This window comes from Protopterus annectens, chromosome 13.part0 (genome assembly GCF_019279795.1).
Source record: "Protopterus annectens isolate FY-2018-M chromosome 13.part0, PAN1.0, whole genome shotgun sequence".
NCBI classification, from domain to species: Eukaryota; Metazoa; Chordata; order Ceratodontiformes; family Protopteridae; genus Protopterus; species Protopterus annectens.
The window spans coordinates 265,911,715-265,929,994 of record NC_056747.1 but is presented as its reverse complement, the minus strand read 5'-3'; the positions used below and the strand labels follow the sequence as shown (position 1 = coordinate 265,929,994).

The 18,280-nt window shown below is 40.0% G+C and overlaps 1 protein-coding gene across 2 annotated transcripts in view; it reads right to left on the bottom strand.

Annotated features, from left to right (window-relative positions):
- LOC122787228 (excitatory amino acid transporter 1-like) overlaps positions 1-18,280 on the bottom strand; it is a 339,397-nt gene that overhangs the window by 139,987 nt on the left and 181,130 nt on the right. For both annotated transcript variants that reach the window (XM_044053826.1, XM_044053825.1), the window contains exon 2: positions 908-1,168. In XM_044053826.1, the coding sequence (XP_043909761.1) occupies positions 908-1,124 (217 nt within the window). In that variant the 5' untranslated portion in view covers positions 1,125-1,168. The remainder of the gene's footprint in view (positions 1-907; positions 1,169-18,280) is intronic.

Below are 18,280 nucleotides of genomic sequence, written 5' to 3'. Positions count from 1 at the left end.
ACACTTGTCACAAATGGAATGACTGCAGAGGTTCCTTACATAATTCATAATAACTATGCAGACCATCCCAAACCCTAGCCCCTCTTCTCAGTATCATACAGGCTGTTAGGAGGGGACCTGTGCCTCATGCTTAGAGCTTCACAGAGCCTGTCCTGCTAGATCTATTACACATTTGCAAGTCCAGTGACACAGTGAACACTCAAAGGATCTCCATCTGTCTTGCAACAAAAATGAGACATGTTGGAGGGATAGGTATCCATCAAAGTACTTCTGTTACTCTATAGGTATGCATCAAAGTACTTCTGTTACTCTATAGGTATGCATCAAAGTACTTCTGTTACTCTATAGGTATGCATCAAAGTACTTCTGTTACTCTATAGGTATGCATCAAAGTACTTCTGTTACTCTATAGGTATGCATCAAAGTACTTCTGTTACTCTATATGTATGCATCAAAGTACTTCTGTTACTCTATACCAAGTTCATTTGGACAAATGGATAGGAAACCACAGATTTACCCCTGATTAAGCACCCATGTCCCTCATGTATAGGGGCAACAAGTAAATGTTCTAACATGTCTGTATTCTCCCACCTCTGGATTAATTGTGTACAAAATATAGGAGCTAAAATCTACCATGGGAATATAGGAATGTAAGGCTAAGTTTAAGTTCCTCACAGATCAATATGAAAGAAAAAGAGAGACATAGTATGAAGCAATGGAAATTATTGGAATAAGGATTTACGAATAAAGAAGAAAGAATAAAAATGTGCTTTAAAAGTATGAGTAAGGAGTGGGGAGTAGTGAACATTTGTCAGCATTCTATTTAGTTACAAATCTCTTATGTTACTGAAAGCCATCCACTATTTATGAATTACTGTATATTATGTAAATCCATTAAAATCCATACCCATTATTACAGCAGCTACAGTGAACAGGACAAATGCATTTCTTCGCAGGAAATACATGCTGCTTGTTCGGCTAAAGCTGAGCATCCTTTTCTTAGCTCTTATAGCATGTCGGCGCATTGCCTGTCGAAGCCGATGGATTCTTCCATTTGAGCTGAGGTGCTTGGCTGAGTCTTCATTCAAGAAGAGGCTGTTCACATTTATTTGTCTTTCGCTCATGACTGAATCCAGTGCTTCGTCCAACAAACACGACTCTTGGGAACCTAAGGTAAGAAGGAAACTTTACTTAAATATATATTTGTTATGTAAATAAAAAACTAGTAACCAGTTCCAACTCACAAACAGTAAAAAGCAGCTGGAGAGCTATGAACCGTTCGACTGAACAAATGACAAAAGCAACAAGAAGATCACACGAATTCCTGGTTTATTAATGCTCAATGCAGAATAACCAAACACACTGCTGACCGAGGGTTCGTCCACTTAATCAGGGCTTCATCAGAACAATGAAACTCCCTGAGGATGACAATTTAAATACCCACCCAAGACATAAATTAACTCATTAAATATACATAAGTGACTATTTACTACTTAAAATGAAAGTGCTAAATGTATACATATACTATATACTTAAAACAATTAATCTATTTCTCTACCAAAAATATCAAGTAAAAACTCATGTTAAAACAATTTTGTAAAGCAATTTTCATAAAAATATTTTATAAAAGCATATAAACATAAATATGAATATGTGTGTGTATTACAAAACACATAAGCTCAAAAAACAATAACATATATTATATATTGAAACCTATGGCCATTATGCACTACCTCCTGCCCAAAATATGTCTTAATTTTAAAATAGGGGCTATGCTAATACTGTCATTGACATCAGGGTAATTTAATGCATCCAACCTTAGTTGCCATTGTAATTCACATATATCTAAATGTACGTCTAATACTTTACCCTGGATATCTTTTTTGATTTATTGAATAACAAAAAATTTAAAACTGTGCTCTGCATATTCAGCAATGTGCCTAGCCATTGCATTTGTATTCTTAAAATGCCTAATATCCAACACATGTTCTTTGACTCTATCCCTAAATTGCCTTAAAGTTTTTCCCACATAAAATGCGGGACATGCTGTGTATTTTGCCAAATAGAATTTCCTATTACCCAGCCAATTGTCAAGATTTCTCTTAAAGAGGGCTAATGAGGAGCTTTGCTTGACATGAATGGGCAGCCTATTCCAGAGCAGGGGAAGTCTCTGGGACAGGAATCTATTAAGTGTAGCATGTCCATCAGGTCTGGGTTAGACATGGCTTTGTAGGTTAGGCAGATGTTGCCTCAGAGTAGGCGATATGCAATGGAGTAGAGCTGGAGTTTTTTCAGACAGTCAGCGTATGGCACCTGTTTGAGGCCGGTAATCCTCTTAGTGAGGTATTTCTGTGGCCTTTCCAGCTGTTGCAGATATCTTGCAAGGTACATGCCAAATGGGGTGTTGTACTCTATGATGGGTCTAATAAGGGATGAGTAGACAGGAACAATGACCTCTCTTGTTCTGGAGGAGAACCCCTTTGTGATGAGGTGTGCCACATAGAAGGATTTCCTGACTACAGTGGTGACGTGATTATCAAAGGAGAGACTACTATCCACCTGTGTCCCAAGGTCTCTTATCACACTTTCGGTGTTTAGTAGGCTACCACCTATGTGGTAGTTCATGGGTATGGTATTTTTCCCAAAGGGGATGACAATGCACTTCTTGGCATTGAGCTTTAGGCCATGACTTTGACACCAAGCATCAGTCTCAGTGAGGCCTCTTTGTAGAATGTCCACATCCTTAGGTGAATCGATTATGGCTCCTAGTTTGCAGTCATCTGCAAATTTCATTAGCCAGAGACCAGCTGTATTTGCCTGGACTTCAGAGAAGTAGATACCGAACAGGAGAGGACCCAGGACCAAACCCTGTGGTACTCTGCTTATCACTGGTCTGAAGTCAAATTTGGAGTCGGCTACTTTCACTGTGTGGGTTCTGTCAGTGAGCCAGTTGGCCACCCATCTTGTGACATAGGGATTTATGCCTAGTCCAGTGAGTTTATTTATAATACCAGAGTGGGGGATGGTGTCAAAAGCCTTGGCGAGGTCAAGATAGGCAGTGTGCACTACCTTACCCTCATCTATGGCTGTAGTGACTGCTTCGAAGAAGTCAGTCAGGTTTAGGAGGCATGATCTACCCTTTACAAACCCAAACTGAGTGGGGTCCAGAGTTTGGAGGTTACCTATGTCTTTGTTTATAAGCTCTAGGATGATGCATTCTATGGCCTTGCAGACCAGGCTCATCAGGCTAATGGGGTGGTAGTTCCCAGGGTCTGTGGTGGCACCCCCTTTGTGGAGTGGGATAACTGTCGGTGTGCCACTCCTTAAGCACAAAGCCTGAAGTGAGGCTATGGCAGAACATGGTACTTAGGTGGGGTGCCAGTTCATTCTGTAGTTCATGCAGAACGCAGCCTGGGATGTTGTCCGGTCCCATAGATGCTGTGTTCTTGGCTTTGGAAAGTGTGGTCTTCACCTGTGCAGCCGTGATTTCAGGGGGTTTGCAATCATCCAGTATGGGGATGGGCCCTTTGGGAGGTGAGGGGGGGTAAAGTTAGCACTGAACCTGTCTGCCAGGATGTTGCCAATATCAGTTGGTTTGGTAAATGTAATGCCATTGTGCTGTAGTTCAGAGCAGATGTGAGTGTTGCCATTGAGATTCTTGACATAGCTGTAGAAGGCTTTGTGGTTGTCTTTAGAATCCAAGGCGATTTTATTTTCATAACTAGCTTTGGAGGATTTTATGAGGGATCTCAGCTTCTTGCTTAGGCTGACCAGGGAGTTCCTGCAGTCATGGAAGTTTACTCTTTGCATGTTTTTTGCTTTCACTGAATCCTTAGCTCAGTTTTGCTAATTGTTCTATTACATAAAGAGAAAATTGTATAATATGACTTTTACATTTTACTACTCTGCATACGAATCAGTTAGAAAATGAAGAAGCTACAATGTGAAGTTTGGTTCAAGACGTGTTTCCTTCTTAGAAGAGATAAAGTTTGAACCATCAATTCATGAATAACATGTAAAAAACATTAATACAAACTTACATCTCTTTGAACCATTAAACAATGTATATTTCATTTTAATGAATCAAAGATGAACCTAGAAATTTCATAACTTACGTTGCCCCGTCAACTAAAGAATTGCCTCTAAACTAAACAGACTCAAACTGACAAAGATGTGTAGGGACACCAGAACTGTTAAGCTGCTGTTACTTCCTTTGTTTGGGTCTTTTACTGCAGCTTCTCCTTTGTAGGAGACATTTAGTACAGTATGTTTCCTACTTGGTTTCAGACAGTTTGCAAGAGTTTATGACTTGCTTTCTGGCAATGACTAAATAGTTGTGGCTATAGTGTAGACTATTTGCTTTGTATATCTCACTGACTACACAGAAAGTTCCCACAGGTAGATGACACCTGTTAAGTTTGCCAGATTGGATGAGTGAGTTGGATTCTAGAAATATATTCCTTATGAATGCAAGTCATTAGAAAATTACTGAATCAAATTATAACAAGCATGTGAAGGTTGGAATACCTCTGTGGTCTTTTATTGGGCATGATTTCTTAAAGAACTAATGATGGCCCCGGAAGAACCCTCCCAGGATAGGCCATGTTTGAAAACAATGATAATGGTGATCAACGAATAAGGTGAAAGAAGTTGTGTAAAAGACCTTTAAAGTCACAGGTACACAATCTTGGAAGCTAGTGGGTTAAATCTACAAAACCAAGTCAAGGTTAGAGGCCCTAAAATTTAAAAGATGTTTCATGAAAGGGGTTGTCCATTAGATTTCATGCAACTTATCATAAAAGAGATTACTGAAGGCTGAGGCACAAGATTTGTGCATTTGTTAGTGGTGGGTTTGGGTACAGCCTCTGAATGAGAAAAACAGCCGGAACAATTCTGAAAGGGTTTTCATTTTGAGACATAACCAGAACATCCAGTTTATTAGGGACATAGTTGTGACATATTGAGAAATGTTTTTCCATATTTAAGAGTTTGAGTGAGAAGGTCACTTAATCCCATATATCCCAAGTGCCTCTGATACAAGAGGTTTGGGACGTCACTCAGTGGAAGTTCTAGCTTTGCTGGAGTTTTCATTTTTGTTTTTACTGATTGTTTTTTAAGTGACCTTCTCACTCATTAAGTTTGTTGTTTGGGATATTTTTGCAGTGACCCTAATGATAATGGACATCAGCTGGGTATAACAGCCCTGTGTTTCTAATGCTTAGTCAAACACTCTGCTTGTGCTGTGCTGATGAGGTCATAACAAGGCTGAAACATGCATATCCACAGCTAGTGGGATCTGGCTTTATTGGCCTGAAATTGTCCATTAAAATGACAAAACAAGTCATGGGCATTCAGAATTACCATTGAGCTGAAACACCTGATGTTCATAAGGTTCATTTGCATATATCCCATGTGCCTCTGATACAAGAGTTTGGGAGGTCACTCAGTGGAAGTTATAGCTTTGCTGGAGTTTTCATTTTTGTTTTTACTGAATATTTAAGAGTTTGGGATTTTTTTTGGTACTTACGTATTATCGCAACCACATTTGCAACATGTGATAAATCTTCATGTTTGACTCAAAGTATATCTGTTAACTGTAAAAGGTTGCTGTGAAGTGTTACTTGCTGTTGTGGGACATTAGTAATGGGTTTGGAAGAAGAAAAAGGGGAACATTTCTGTTTGTATATAGCGTCCTTTACTGACGTCAGGTCAAGAATAATGCGATCAACATGCCTGCTCCTTGTCAATGCGGTGAAGAATGATGGTTATTTTATTGTGGAACATGTTGTTGAATATGTACTACTCGGAGTGGGAAACAAACTTCATACAGCAAATGAAGTATGGAGAAAAATTAACACACAGCACTTGCAATCATGGCAATAAATTACAGTGCAACTGTAAGCAAGAAAGCGTACATTCACACTCCTTCCCTGGATCAAAAACCCTGCATTCCTAGTTCTGATCTTACCAAACGTAATGCTACTGAGGAGTGTACGGGGTGAGTTTTGGTCAGCAATAATCATGACAAGTACATTTGCCTGTAAGGAGCAGTAACATTTCACAGGCTTTGAAAAGCGATGCTTCTCTTGTTCAGACCATGGCGAGTTGGAATTTCTTGTAACATTTACGACTGTAAAGCAGCAGTCATGTGTTTACTTCGGCCAAGGGCACTACCTGCAAACAGCAAATTTGCCATGTTTCCTGTTTGTATGTGCAACACAGTGTAACCCAAAACTGGTTAACAGTTTATAGTACCCTTTTTCCATTAAAAGACATAGTTTCACGGAAAACAGTGTAAAGTATGCCACTTACGAAAAGTGGATGAGATAATACGCAAGTACCTTTTTTTTTTCTGATGACCCATTATTTATTTCTAAAAGGTGTTACAATATGAAAGATATTTTGGAAAGGAATAAAAACAAGGAAAATAGTCCAAGTCATATAGGTGTGAGGTCTGTAAACAATGTACTTTTATTGTAAATGCTGAAATGTAAAAATGTTATAATTGTTATGAGCTAGGGTGTTGTCTATGTAGCATGCTATAAACTATGCCTCTCCTTTTGCATAGGTAAAACAGAAACTACACTAAAAACCTGAATCTATGAGGACGTGTATGACATCAGTAGAGGTGTAGTGACAAATGCCTTTTGTAAATACACAAAGGTATGCAAAAATAGCACCTTTCAATTTGTTAATACAGATGTTGCTAAGGATTTAAGGGGTGGGCCATGAGAAGTAAAAACTGAATATTGTGATATATTTCGGCAATTATCCCTAGAAGCAGGGAACAACCCTGGGCTAAACAATAACATCTTGATTGTTAATCTGCTAAAGTTAAGGTCAGCAAGATTATAACAACAATTATTATTCAGGTTTTGGATGAATGGAATTAGCATAATGTTTTAGATGTGATTGTATTAATTGATTTTTAGTCTGTCCATCTATATTTCTTTCACACATTACAGTTTATTTATAAATCTATAAGTTGTATGCAACAGTTTACCTTTGAAACCGTGAATCACAGTGGTTCGAGGGCTCATATGAGCGACTCGAAACCACGAAACTGGACATGTCAATGGACCTTAATGTTCAAAAAACAGCAAATTGAAAAGCAGATTCGCTGTTTTTCGAACATTAATGTCGAAAAAAAAAAAAGTGTAAAGTTGTGTAAAAGTGTAAAGCCCCCCACACCCCCCTACTTTATTATTCTAAAGTTTATTCTATTCTAAAGTATTCTAAGGTTATTTGATGAATTGCTTGACTGTGGGATTTTTATGAATGAAAAAATAAGGTCATGTGATATATAAACGGGTTATATCAAGGCATGAAGCTGACCATTTTATTTAGTTCTGTGGAAGTCCAATTGTGTAAAGAATAAAAGCACCCGATTTATAAAAGTGGTTGAGATTCATGTACACATTTGTGTATATTATTATCTTGCTCTGGCTGGTTTTGTTTGGAGTTTCCCAAAAGGCAGTGTTAGTTTACTAGTCCTGTTTCCTCCATGATTTCTGCTCTGGATTTTGTTCTTGCTAGTGGCTCTAAAGACAGCACAGTACAAGCTGCATTAGAATCATCAACAACCATACTTGTAGTAAATACTTTTCAGCTGATCACACAGCATTTCTGTTGATCCTTGACTTTAACAGAGGGCTTGGCGGAGGCCCAGCTGGCACCACTAAGGCACTCTGCTCCAAACTTAAAGAATCCATCTTAGCATGCTCACTGCTGCATACTAAAATGTGATTAACTCCAGGTTGCCCCTTACCCTATCTTTGCAATATCCCTTTTACTTTCTTAATTTGATACACTGCCACAACTGAAAATAAATTGCTTTACATCAACTCAGTGAACAAACAGCCTTTTAAAAGCATTACTACAATTATGTTAGCCTTATTTAAGGCTATGCATACTGTAATCTGCTAACACCATGGAACTTTTGAAACTAATGCTGATGGAGAATTTTTTGAAACCGTTAAATGTTTCATGATTGAAATAATGAAAAAAAAAAAAAGATTGGGGTTTGGTATAATGGTTAAGGTGTTTGACTCACAGACACAAGGTATAGTTTTTGATTCTACCTTTAAGTGTGTGTGTTGGCATAATGGTTAAGGTCTTAACCTCATAGATATAAGGTGCAGGATCTGATTCTCACCTCTGGCTGTCGGCAAGGCTTGTAATGATTTACAGACTGATAGTCTGCTATTTACTATGAACCTACCTTGCAGAATACCCTCAACATTTGCTGCTTTATTAAAGGCTAGTGACTGGCATTATGGTTAAGATGTTTACCTCACAGATAAGAGGTACGGGGTTTAATTCCCACTAAGGGATAATGGCTAGCTTTAAAATGGACCCCAAGGGCAGTTAGTACTTACCTATGAAGCTAATAAAGCTAGCATTGCATTCAGCTTAAGTAAGTTATCTAGCATTAAGCAGCATTTTACCTTCTCTAAGGATGATGCCACAATATGAACAAAAGATGACTGACTTTAATAATCGGCTTAGTTCTGGTGTCATTCTAAGGGGGTGCACTACTTGTCAGCATGGCAGGAGATGGTCAACAGACTAGACTGCTCTGCCAGGAATGGTCTGCACTTCTCCTTTCTGGGCTTTCAAATAATTACCTAAAACATTCTCCTCCCGAAAGTGCCTTCTTTAGACAATGCCAAACTGAAAGTACTTCCAACATAGCAAATCAACACCAAGAAAAACTAAAGGTGTTACTGCTCAGTGCTAGGAGTCTAAAGAAGAAAAACTCTACTCCCTACAAGCTCTATTCACCCTAGAGAATTCTGATGTCTGTGTGGTCACGGAGACATGGTTTAAAGCCGTGGAGAGCACACCTACAGTGCAAGGTTATAATGCCTTCCTCACATTTAGACCAGCTACTACACAGACAGGGACTAAAGGTGGAGGTGACTCGATTTACATAAAAATAAATATACCTTAAGGCTGGCTAAACAGATGAGGTGCATGGCAAAGAGAGTGGTGGTGAAGGCTAAGGATAAAGCATATGAAGAGTTGTATAAAAGGTTGGACACTAAGGAGGGAGAAAAGGATCTGTACCGATTGGCTAGACAGAGGGGACCGAGCTAGGAAAGATGTGCAGCAGGTAAAGATGATAAAGGATAATGAGGGAAACATACTTACAAGTGAGGAGAGTGTGTTGAGCAGCTGGAAAGAGTACTTTGAAGGGTTGATGAATGAAGAGAATGAGAGAGAGAGAAGGTTGGATGATGTGGGATAGTGAATCATGAAGTGCAGTGGATTAGCAAGGAGGAAGTAAGGATAGCTATGAAGAGGATGAAGAATGGAAAGGCTGTTGGTCCAGATGACATACCTGTGTAAGCATGGAGGTGTTTAGGTGAAATGGCAGTGGAGTTTTTAACTAGATTGTTTAATGAAATCTTGGAAAGTGAGAGGATGCCTGAGGAATGGAGAAAAAGTGTTTTGGTACCGATTTTTAAGAATAAGGGTGATGTGCAGAGCTGTAGTAACTACAGAGGGATTAAAATGATCAGTCACAGCATGAAGTTATGGGAAAGAGTAGTGGAAGCTAGGTTAAGAAGGGACGTGATGATTAGTGATCAGCAGTATGGTTTAATGCAGGAAAGAGCACTACAGATGCAATGTTTGCTCTGAGAGTGTTGATGGAGAAGTACAGAGAAGGTCAGAAGGAGTTGCATTGTGTTTTTGTAGACTTAGAGAAAGCATATGACAGGGTGCCTAGAGAGGAGTTGTGGTATTGTATGAGGAAGTCGGGAGTGTCAGAGAAGTATGTAAGAGTGGTACAGGATATGTATGTGGATAGTGTGACAGTGGTGAGGTCTGCGGTAGGAGTGACGGATGCATTTAAGGTGGAGGTGGGATTACATCAAGGATCAGCTCTGAGCCCTTTCTTATTTGCAATGGTGATGGACAGGCTGACAGACGAGATCAGACAAGAGTCCCCGTGGACTATGATGTTTGCAGATGACGTTGTGATCTGTAGTGAGAGTAGGGAACAGGTGAAGGAGACCCTGGGAGATGGAGATATGCTCTAGAGAGAAGAGGAATGAAGGTCAGCAGGACTAAGACAGAGTATATGTGTGTGAATGAGAGGGAGGATAGGGGAATGGTGAGGATGCAAGGAGTAGAGGTGGCGAAGGTGGATGAGTTTAAATACTTGGGATCGATAGTTCAGAGTAATGATTAGTGTGGAAGAGAGGTGAAGAAGAGAGTACAGGCAGGATGGACTGGGTGGAGAAGAGTGTCAGGAGTGATTTTTGACAGGCAAGTACCAGTAAGAGTGAAAGGGAAGGTCTACAAGAGGGTAGCGAGACCAGCTATGTTATATGGGTTGGAGACAGTGGCACTGACAAAAAGGCAGGAGTGTGAGCTGGATGTGGCAGAGTTAAAGATGTTAAGGTTTGCAGTGGGTGTGACGAGGGTGGACAGGATTAGGAATAAGTATAATAGAGGGTCAGCCCAAGTTGGAAGGTTTGGAGACAAAGCCAGAGAGGCAAGATTATGTTGGTTTGGACATGTGCTGAGGAGGGATGCTGAGTATATTGGGAAAAAGATGCTAAGGATGAAGCTACCAGGTAACAGGAAAAGAGGAAGGCCTAAGACAAGGTATATGGATGTGGTGAGAGAGGACATGCAGGTGGTTGGTGTGACAGAGCAAGAAGCAGAGGACAGGAAGAAATGGAAACAGATGATCTGCTGCGGTGACCCCTAATGGGAACAGCTGAAAGATGATGATGATGAAGGCTGGTCAAACAGGACAATGCACTTGAGCTTCTCCACATTCAAGTCACCATAGGAAAAATCCAATACCGCTACGGTGCAAGCCTCTATGACCCAGGAGACCCATATCATGTATTTAAACTTATTCAAAACACTCACCCTCCAACCCAATACTATATTAATGGGTGACTTTAATTACCCCACTATTAAGTGGGCATCATAAACAACACCAAACCTACAGATACAGAGATTTCTGGATCTTATAAACATAAAATCCCTTGATCAGATTGACAATTCACCAACAAGGGGTGCAACTATACTGGATCTGATCCTCACAAACACGAGAGAGTACTGCACACCCCTAGTGTAATGTCTTCTCTGTTAATGTCAGACTACAAAATGGTCTCCTTTGAAGTAAAAATAAAACCTGGAACAATAGTTAACCCTGGAATATTCAGGAAGTGCTCTAAGTCTAACTTCCTATTATTATGTATAACCTGGCAAAATTTCAAGCCCACATAAACCCTGAGAACACTGCTGCCTAAAGAACAGTTCACAGAAACCCTATACAGGTATGTTAATAGCTGCATAGAGGCAGCTGTACCCACCAGGAAGAAGTACAGAACTAACTCAAAAAAACAAGCCAGGAAGAAAACCATGACAAAAATTAGGAGGTGCAGCTCCCAGAAGATTAAGAACACTCTCAAACTAAACAAACAACTCAGAGGACAAATAGTCTACCAATGCCATATTTGAGGTAAATTTGGCCTCCCAGGCCAAGGACAACCACAAAGCAATTCTTTAGCTATGTCCGCAACCTCAAAGGCAACAAAAGTGTGTGCAGAGCTTATTGTAAATCAAGCCAGCTATACTGAGAAGATATAGCAAACTTACTAGCTGACAAATTCAGCTACAACTTTACCCCTCTCCCCACCAACCTTCCCTCGGGAAGTACCATCAAATATAATTTCCCTTGCTATCCCTAGGGAACAGATCCTTAATGCTCTCTAAGACCAGGAACACTGCATCAATGGGCCCAAACAATATCCCAGGAGGTCTTCTAAATAGCATGAAACATGATCTCCCAGGCCCTTTGGAATTGCTGTTTAACTGTAGCCTTCAACTAGGCTTCCTGTTTCCTGAATGGAGAACAGAAACAGTCATCCCTCTGCACAAAGGTGGGCCATCTACAGACCCAAACATCTCACTAGTATCATATGCAAATTCATAGAAAGAATTATCATAGAAATGATCAGTAATTACATAAGAAACATCCAGACACTGGACCCAGCCCAGTCTGGTTCCATCAAGGGCATGTTATGCCTACTCAACCTAGTGGACCTCGTTGAGAAGGCCACCAAAGCAATGGATGAGGGCAGAATGGTTCACACTGTCTACCTTGTCCTGGCCATGGCATATGAAACAATCCCCAACTCTGGCAATGTCAACAAACTTAAGAGGTTGGGGACAAACCCTTATGCAACCCGGTGGATAGCCAGCTGGCTCACAGACAACTCCTGGGAAGTTAGAAGTGGGGAGTCCTCCTCTACAATAGGCCAGTCACAAGTGGAGTCCCTCAAGGATCAGTCCTGGGACTACTCCTTTTTGGGATTTACTTCTCTGAATTCAAGGCTAATGTCAATGACCTCTGGCTGACAAAATTTGCAGATGATTGCAAATTAGGAGCTGTCATTGAATTGCCCACCAACACAGATGCTCTCCAGGAAGGGCTGAAACAGATAAGCAACTGGTGCCTGAGCCATGGACTAAAACTAAATGGCAAGAAATCCATAGTAGCATCCTTTGGATGTCATCCACACCTGGTGGCTATCATATTGACAACAGATCTCTAAGAGTTGACCCAGTAGTCAGGAACTTTGGGTCTGACATAGGCACTAATTTAGCCTTTGACCTTCACATGTCTACAGTAGTGAGGAAATCATTCTATGCTGTGCAACTTATAAACAAAGGTATGGCATCTAGGTCCAAGGAAGTCATTGTTCCACTGAATTTGGCATTCAAAAGACCTGTCATTGAGTACAATGCCCCCTTTGGTATGTACCTAACCAGGCATATCCAACAACTGGAATGTTCACAGAGGTCCCTCACTAAAAGAATACAGGATGTAAGTAATATGTCCTATGCAGACCACCTCAGGACCCTTTCCCTATTTTCTGACTCCTTCAGGCTGTTGAGGGGAGATCTATGTCTGGCATACAAGGCATTGTCAGACCCCATTCTGATGGAGTTCCTGCATATATCTGCATATCTGTAAAACAAACAGCACTGGAATTACTTGTTCTAAAGACTTAAACCTTGCCTAGCATATCTGTAAAACAAACAACACTAGAATTACTTGTTCTAAAGACTTAAACCTTGCCTGTAATATCAATAGGATCTACTGGAGAGATAGGTATGTATCCCAGAAACGGCCCCTTCTCTGGAACAGGCTCCTCATCCATGTGAACCAGAGTCTCTCCCTAACCCAATTCAAGTGTAACTTGGACAATTGGATGGGGTACAGGAAATTCATCCCTGGTTTAGCACCTATGTCTCTAATGGACACAGGCAGGCTGTAAATGGTTCATCTCCCAGGACCTATCTTGTAAATGTTTCACCTCCCAAGCCCCTACCTATGCTTACCAAGGGTACCAGAATCTGTCAAGAGATTTGGGACGCATGGCTAAGCTTAAAACGTCCCTTTTGATCATTAGCGTAGTGAATACCTATGAGACAAAAATATTATACTTCTGTGAAGGCGAGTCTCATTCCTGAAAGAACAGATTATTATCATTGTTTGGACTAGAATGGGAAACTATTTTTGGATGAAAACTTTCGCATGTTGATCCCAGCTACCTTCACATATGTCATGTTGTATGCAACAATTGTTCATTTATAAGTTGCTTGACTGAGTTATCCCATGAAATGTATCAAAAGTTATGTGTCTTGCCCTGGATAACCATGTTTATACTGAAGCTAACGGGGCTTCACCCAAGGTCTCTATCGTTGCAGCTCATTACTTTAGCCAGTATAACTACTCCAGACCAAAAAAGAACATTCTCTGAATGCCAAGTTAACTAACACCAGTATATCTGTCACATTTTAGAACAGGATTCACAAAATAAGGTTACTTCATTTTAAAAACTGTTCATGTCATAATCACCACTTTAATAAATAATGACATCTGGTCCAGTAAGAAAGTAGTATATACTGTATTGATATGATATGATATGATATGATATGATATATGATATGATATATGATATGATATGATATATGATATGATATGATATGATATATGATATGATATGATATGATATGATATATGATATGATATGATATATGATATGATATGATATGATATGATATGATATGATATGATATGATATGATATGATAACACACACCTTTGTTGTGTTATAAGCAGTTCAAATTATTATAATTGATTTTTAGTAATTTTCTTAAAAATTCAAAAAAGTGTCATTGAAACACAATATTAACTTCCATTTCATTTCATCATAATGATCAACTTTAATCCTAGAGATAACAACTTTGCTATCTTACACACTACAGCAGCTCTGCCAATATTCTGTAACTGTTTTACTTATAACATTATCTTTTGTAGTTGTTAAATATTTTACATTTGTAAACCAAGAAAACATTTGGAAAGCATTTCTATTTAAAAGACATGGCAAACAGGCTTACATTCAGGGTGCAACAATTAAATAGGAGTAAAAAAACCTATTTTGAAATGAACAGCAAACTATATGCTTTTTAAATACACCGAGCTTAAAATAAATACCCTCTAACATCATTCTTAATGGTCTACAGGTGAAGCAGACAGAAATGGATGGGTAAAAGGAAAAAAGTAACCAAAGTTCCATTTAGGGTATGTGCATTTGTTTAAGCTGCATAATCATGAAGCGTCCATTAATATGATTATTTAAAATAATTCTCTAATAAGTAAAGAGAACAAAATTTAAACACATCAGCATTGTGCAGCTCTTCATATGTGTGTATCTGCAAAACATGCATAATCTATTCATGTTTTTTATTTCTTATTTTTACTTTTGTTGGTAGAACAGGATAGTGTATAGAAACAGGCAGGCACACATTAATCCCCCAAGAGGGCTATCTAGTTGTACCTTTTGCTATAATTGTGAGTGGTCATGAGTACAAACGGTTGCACTTTTTCATGCATGCCACGAAGACGCTGAGAAGCACCTAGTGTCTTAACGTGCCATCCACAACTGGCATGGATGGTGCATTGGTGAGTAAAAGCTATTACTTCCCTTTCTTACAAGGAGAGGTGAATATATTTCATTTAATATTGGTTTGACTATTGTTTGTACAATTTCTTAACCCTTGCAACCACTGGACCTAACCCAAGGACTCCTCTACCTGCACTAAATTCATTCCAGTATAGAGAAACCAGCAATCCCTAGGCTTGGTGAGGGCCCTCAATAGCAAGAGACAGGTGGTAGGGAGCAGGGCATCTTGCTGGCTGGCCTACCCTCTCCCTAGCAGAGCACCCCCTTTCCTGTGATGGCACTTTTCCATTACACTATGTTCTGTTCTCATAGGGAAGTGTATCTCTGCACACTGAATTCCTGTCAGCTTTCTCTGTGACTTGCACATGGCAACACAGGCTCTCTAGGCTCACACTCCATGGGGGATTAGACACCTAGTGCTTCTGCTAGGTGTCACCAATGTGACAAGTCAGAGTCACCCTCCTCCCCACTTCAGTGAGCTGGCATAGGTTGGTCACTCCCATCCTTCATCACCATCTCCTACAGGAACCATAGTCACCATAGTCACTATTCAAACTCTGGTTGTCTGCAGCATAGTCAGAGCTTCATCTCTCTAGGCTGTACTAATGATTTCTTAATACAATTTGACTTAAATTACCAGTAGTTCTAGCTTCCACGAATGCTGTGATTACTGACTTTGATATTTTCGTTTCATTTGGAATTCTTTACTTTAATTGTTTATCATTGATAATTGATTCATTAAAAGAGTATGTCATCAATGTTTTTCTGAGGCATGAGTATCTTGTGCAGTGTACTAAATCCTATGTATATATAAATGTAACACATAACACTGGAGACTTGTGTTTCTCATGCCAAAAACTGAATGATTTGCTTACTATTATTGAGAGTATATCTGTGCTTCTGAAGATGATTGCTAATGATGGTTGTACTTGCACAACTTACACTGCTTGGAAAATTATTGTTACATATATCACTGACTCACTTGATGAGATAAATAATATTGGGTAATGTGCAAACGGAATGCATTTAGGAAAGGAAGTATCCTCTGCTAGTAAAGATAATTCTACTCTTATTAAACCTGATACTACTGATAACACCTTTGCAATTCAGGATACAAGTGTTCTGAACAAAGGATACAAGTTTGATGTATAATATACCCAGATTATAGGTGATAAAAACGTTGTTCAATCAAAAAAAAAAAAACTTTGCTAGAATCTCCCTGTGTTCTGCGTAACTGTAACAAAAAAATTACGCTTATTTCCTGGCTTTCCTGTAACTAGTCTAGTCCAGATACAGATTTGCTATATCCAGGACTGTTTATAAGCTTCTGAGCCCCCCCCCCCAAGCCTGTCTGTGTTGGAGGGTAGCCCGCTAGCTTATCAGTGGGAGTGGCAAGCACTAGGTAACCTATCCACCACATAAGGAGTGGTTTCTGGCCCAGAAATTGTAGTTATTGGCCGTTTGGGCAGTTTTTCCATCTCTCTCATCTTCCTGATTTAAAAGCCCGCATTTGCACTCCCCCCACCCACTTCCTGTAACTAGTCTAATCCATATACAGATTTGCTGTATCTAGGACTGTTTGCAAGCTCCTGTGCCCCCCAAGCCTTTCTGTGTTGAAGGGAAGCCTTCTAGCTTATCAGTGGGAGTGGTAAGCACTAGGTAATCTATCTACCAATAAGAAGTGGTTCTGGCCCAAAAATTGTAGTTATTGGCCGTTTGGGCATTTTTTCCATCTCTTTCAACTTTCTGATTTAAAAGCCCTTTGCACTTGTTTCTTTCCTGTAACTAGCCTAGTTCAAATACAGATTCTTAGTTTTAGCACTTGAACTTGCTTATTCGTGCCCAGCACTTGTTCGGAACTTGTTGTAATTACTAAATAAGCTACAAATTACTACAGCACTCAGCCTTCCTCATTAGCTAGAGGAAAACAGTTTTTGTACTTACTTTCCTCACTTGCTTAGAGAAAAACAGCTCTTGTACTCACTTTCCTCACTTTTCTAGAGGAAAATTGTTTTTTATTCAAGCGTGTCCAAGGGTCAGTTCCCAGTGTTCTCACCTGTCTATCTGATGAATGTGGGCATCTTAGGGTAATGTATAAATTGCCCCATGTACACAGACAACCCTCTCCTCCTACCACCCAACACTACAACCTGTGAGAGATGCACTTATCTAGCCAAACTGGAGTAAAGCTCTCTCCAACCAAGACTGAATTTGACAGTCAAGAGGAGAAGGTAAACACTTGCACCACACCACACTCATCACATAGTCGCACTAAACCTACACCACAAAAATCCACAATTAGAAACACAAAAACATTCACGGAGGCTCTCAATAATAATCTGCTCAAGCAGCAGAGACCTCCAAAGCAGAAACGCAAGCAATCTCCACCCCCCAACACAACCCAAATGACACATAGCCCACAAACTCAGTGTGCCACTCAACCACAGCCCATAAGGCAAAACAACATACCCAACACACTAGTCATAGTTGACTCTATAGTTAGGCACACTGATGTCCCACTCACCAGGCTAAACAAGGAGAAGGTTACTGTCAGCTGCCTGTCAGGTGTCAGGATCCACCACTTAACCCATGCACTCAGGTCACTCCACAACAAGTACAAATATGACTCTGTCATTGTCCATGTTGGTGTGAATGACCTGAGATGTACCTCCCTGTACTACATGAAAAGAGACATGGAAGAGCTCTCCAATCTTGTAGCCCAGGCAGGTATGAACCTAGCCCTGAGTATCATCCTGCCATCGCCCAGAATGATACACAGTACAAGGACAAAATGATTGACTTCAGCAATTGGCTAAGCTTCTAGTGTCATTCCAAGGGGATCAAGTATCTGTCTGCATGGGATGACATGGTCAAAAAACCACAATGCTTTGCCAGAGATAGCCTGCACCTGTCACCCGTGGGATTCCAGATACTGGCTAAGGCAAAGTTCAAATGACAAATTCACCACCGTAACAGGAACAGACAAGCAAAAACTGAGGGTAATGCTAGAAGTCTAAATCTCAAAATACACTCCCTCAAGGCACTCCTTAAAATGGAGAAAATCGATACCTGTGCAGTGACTGAGACCTGGTTCATGGCTCCAGAGAGCACCCCTGCATTACCAGGCTATAACTCATACCACACTTTTCGGCCACCTAACCTGGACCAGAACACCAAAGGTGGAGGTGTGTCCATATTCATTAAGAATATCCGCACCTCCAGTCTAGTTGCTCAGCATAATGCATCCGACGTAATCCATGTGCAACTAACTCTGGGCAA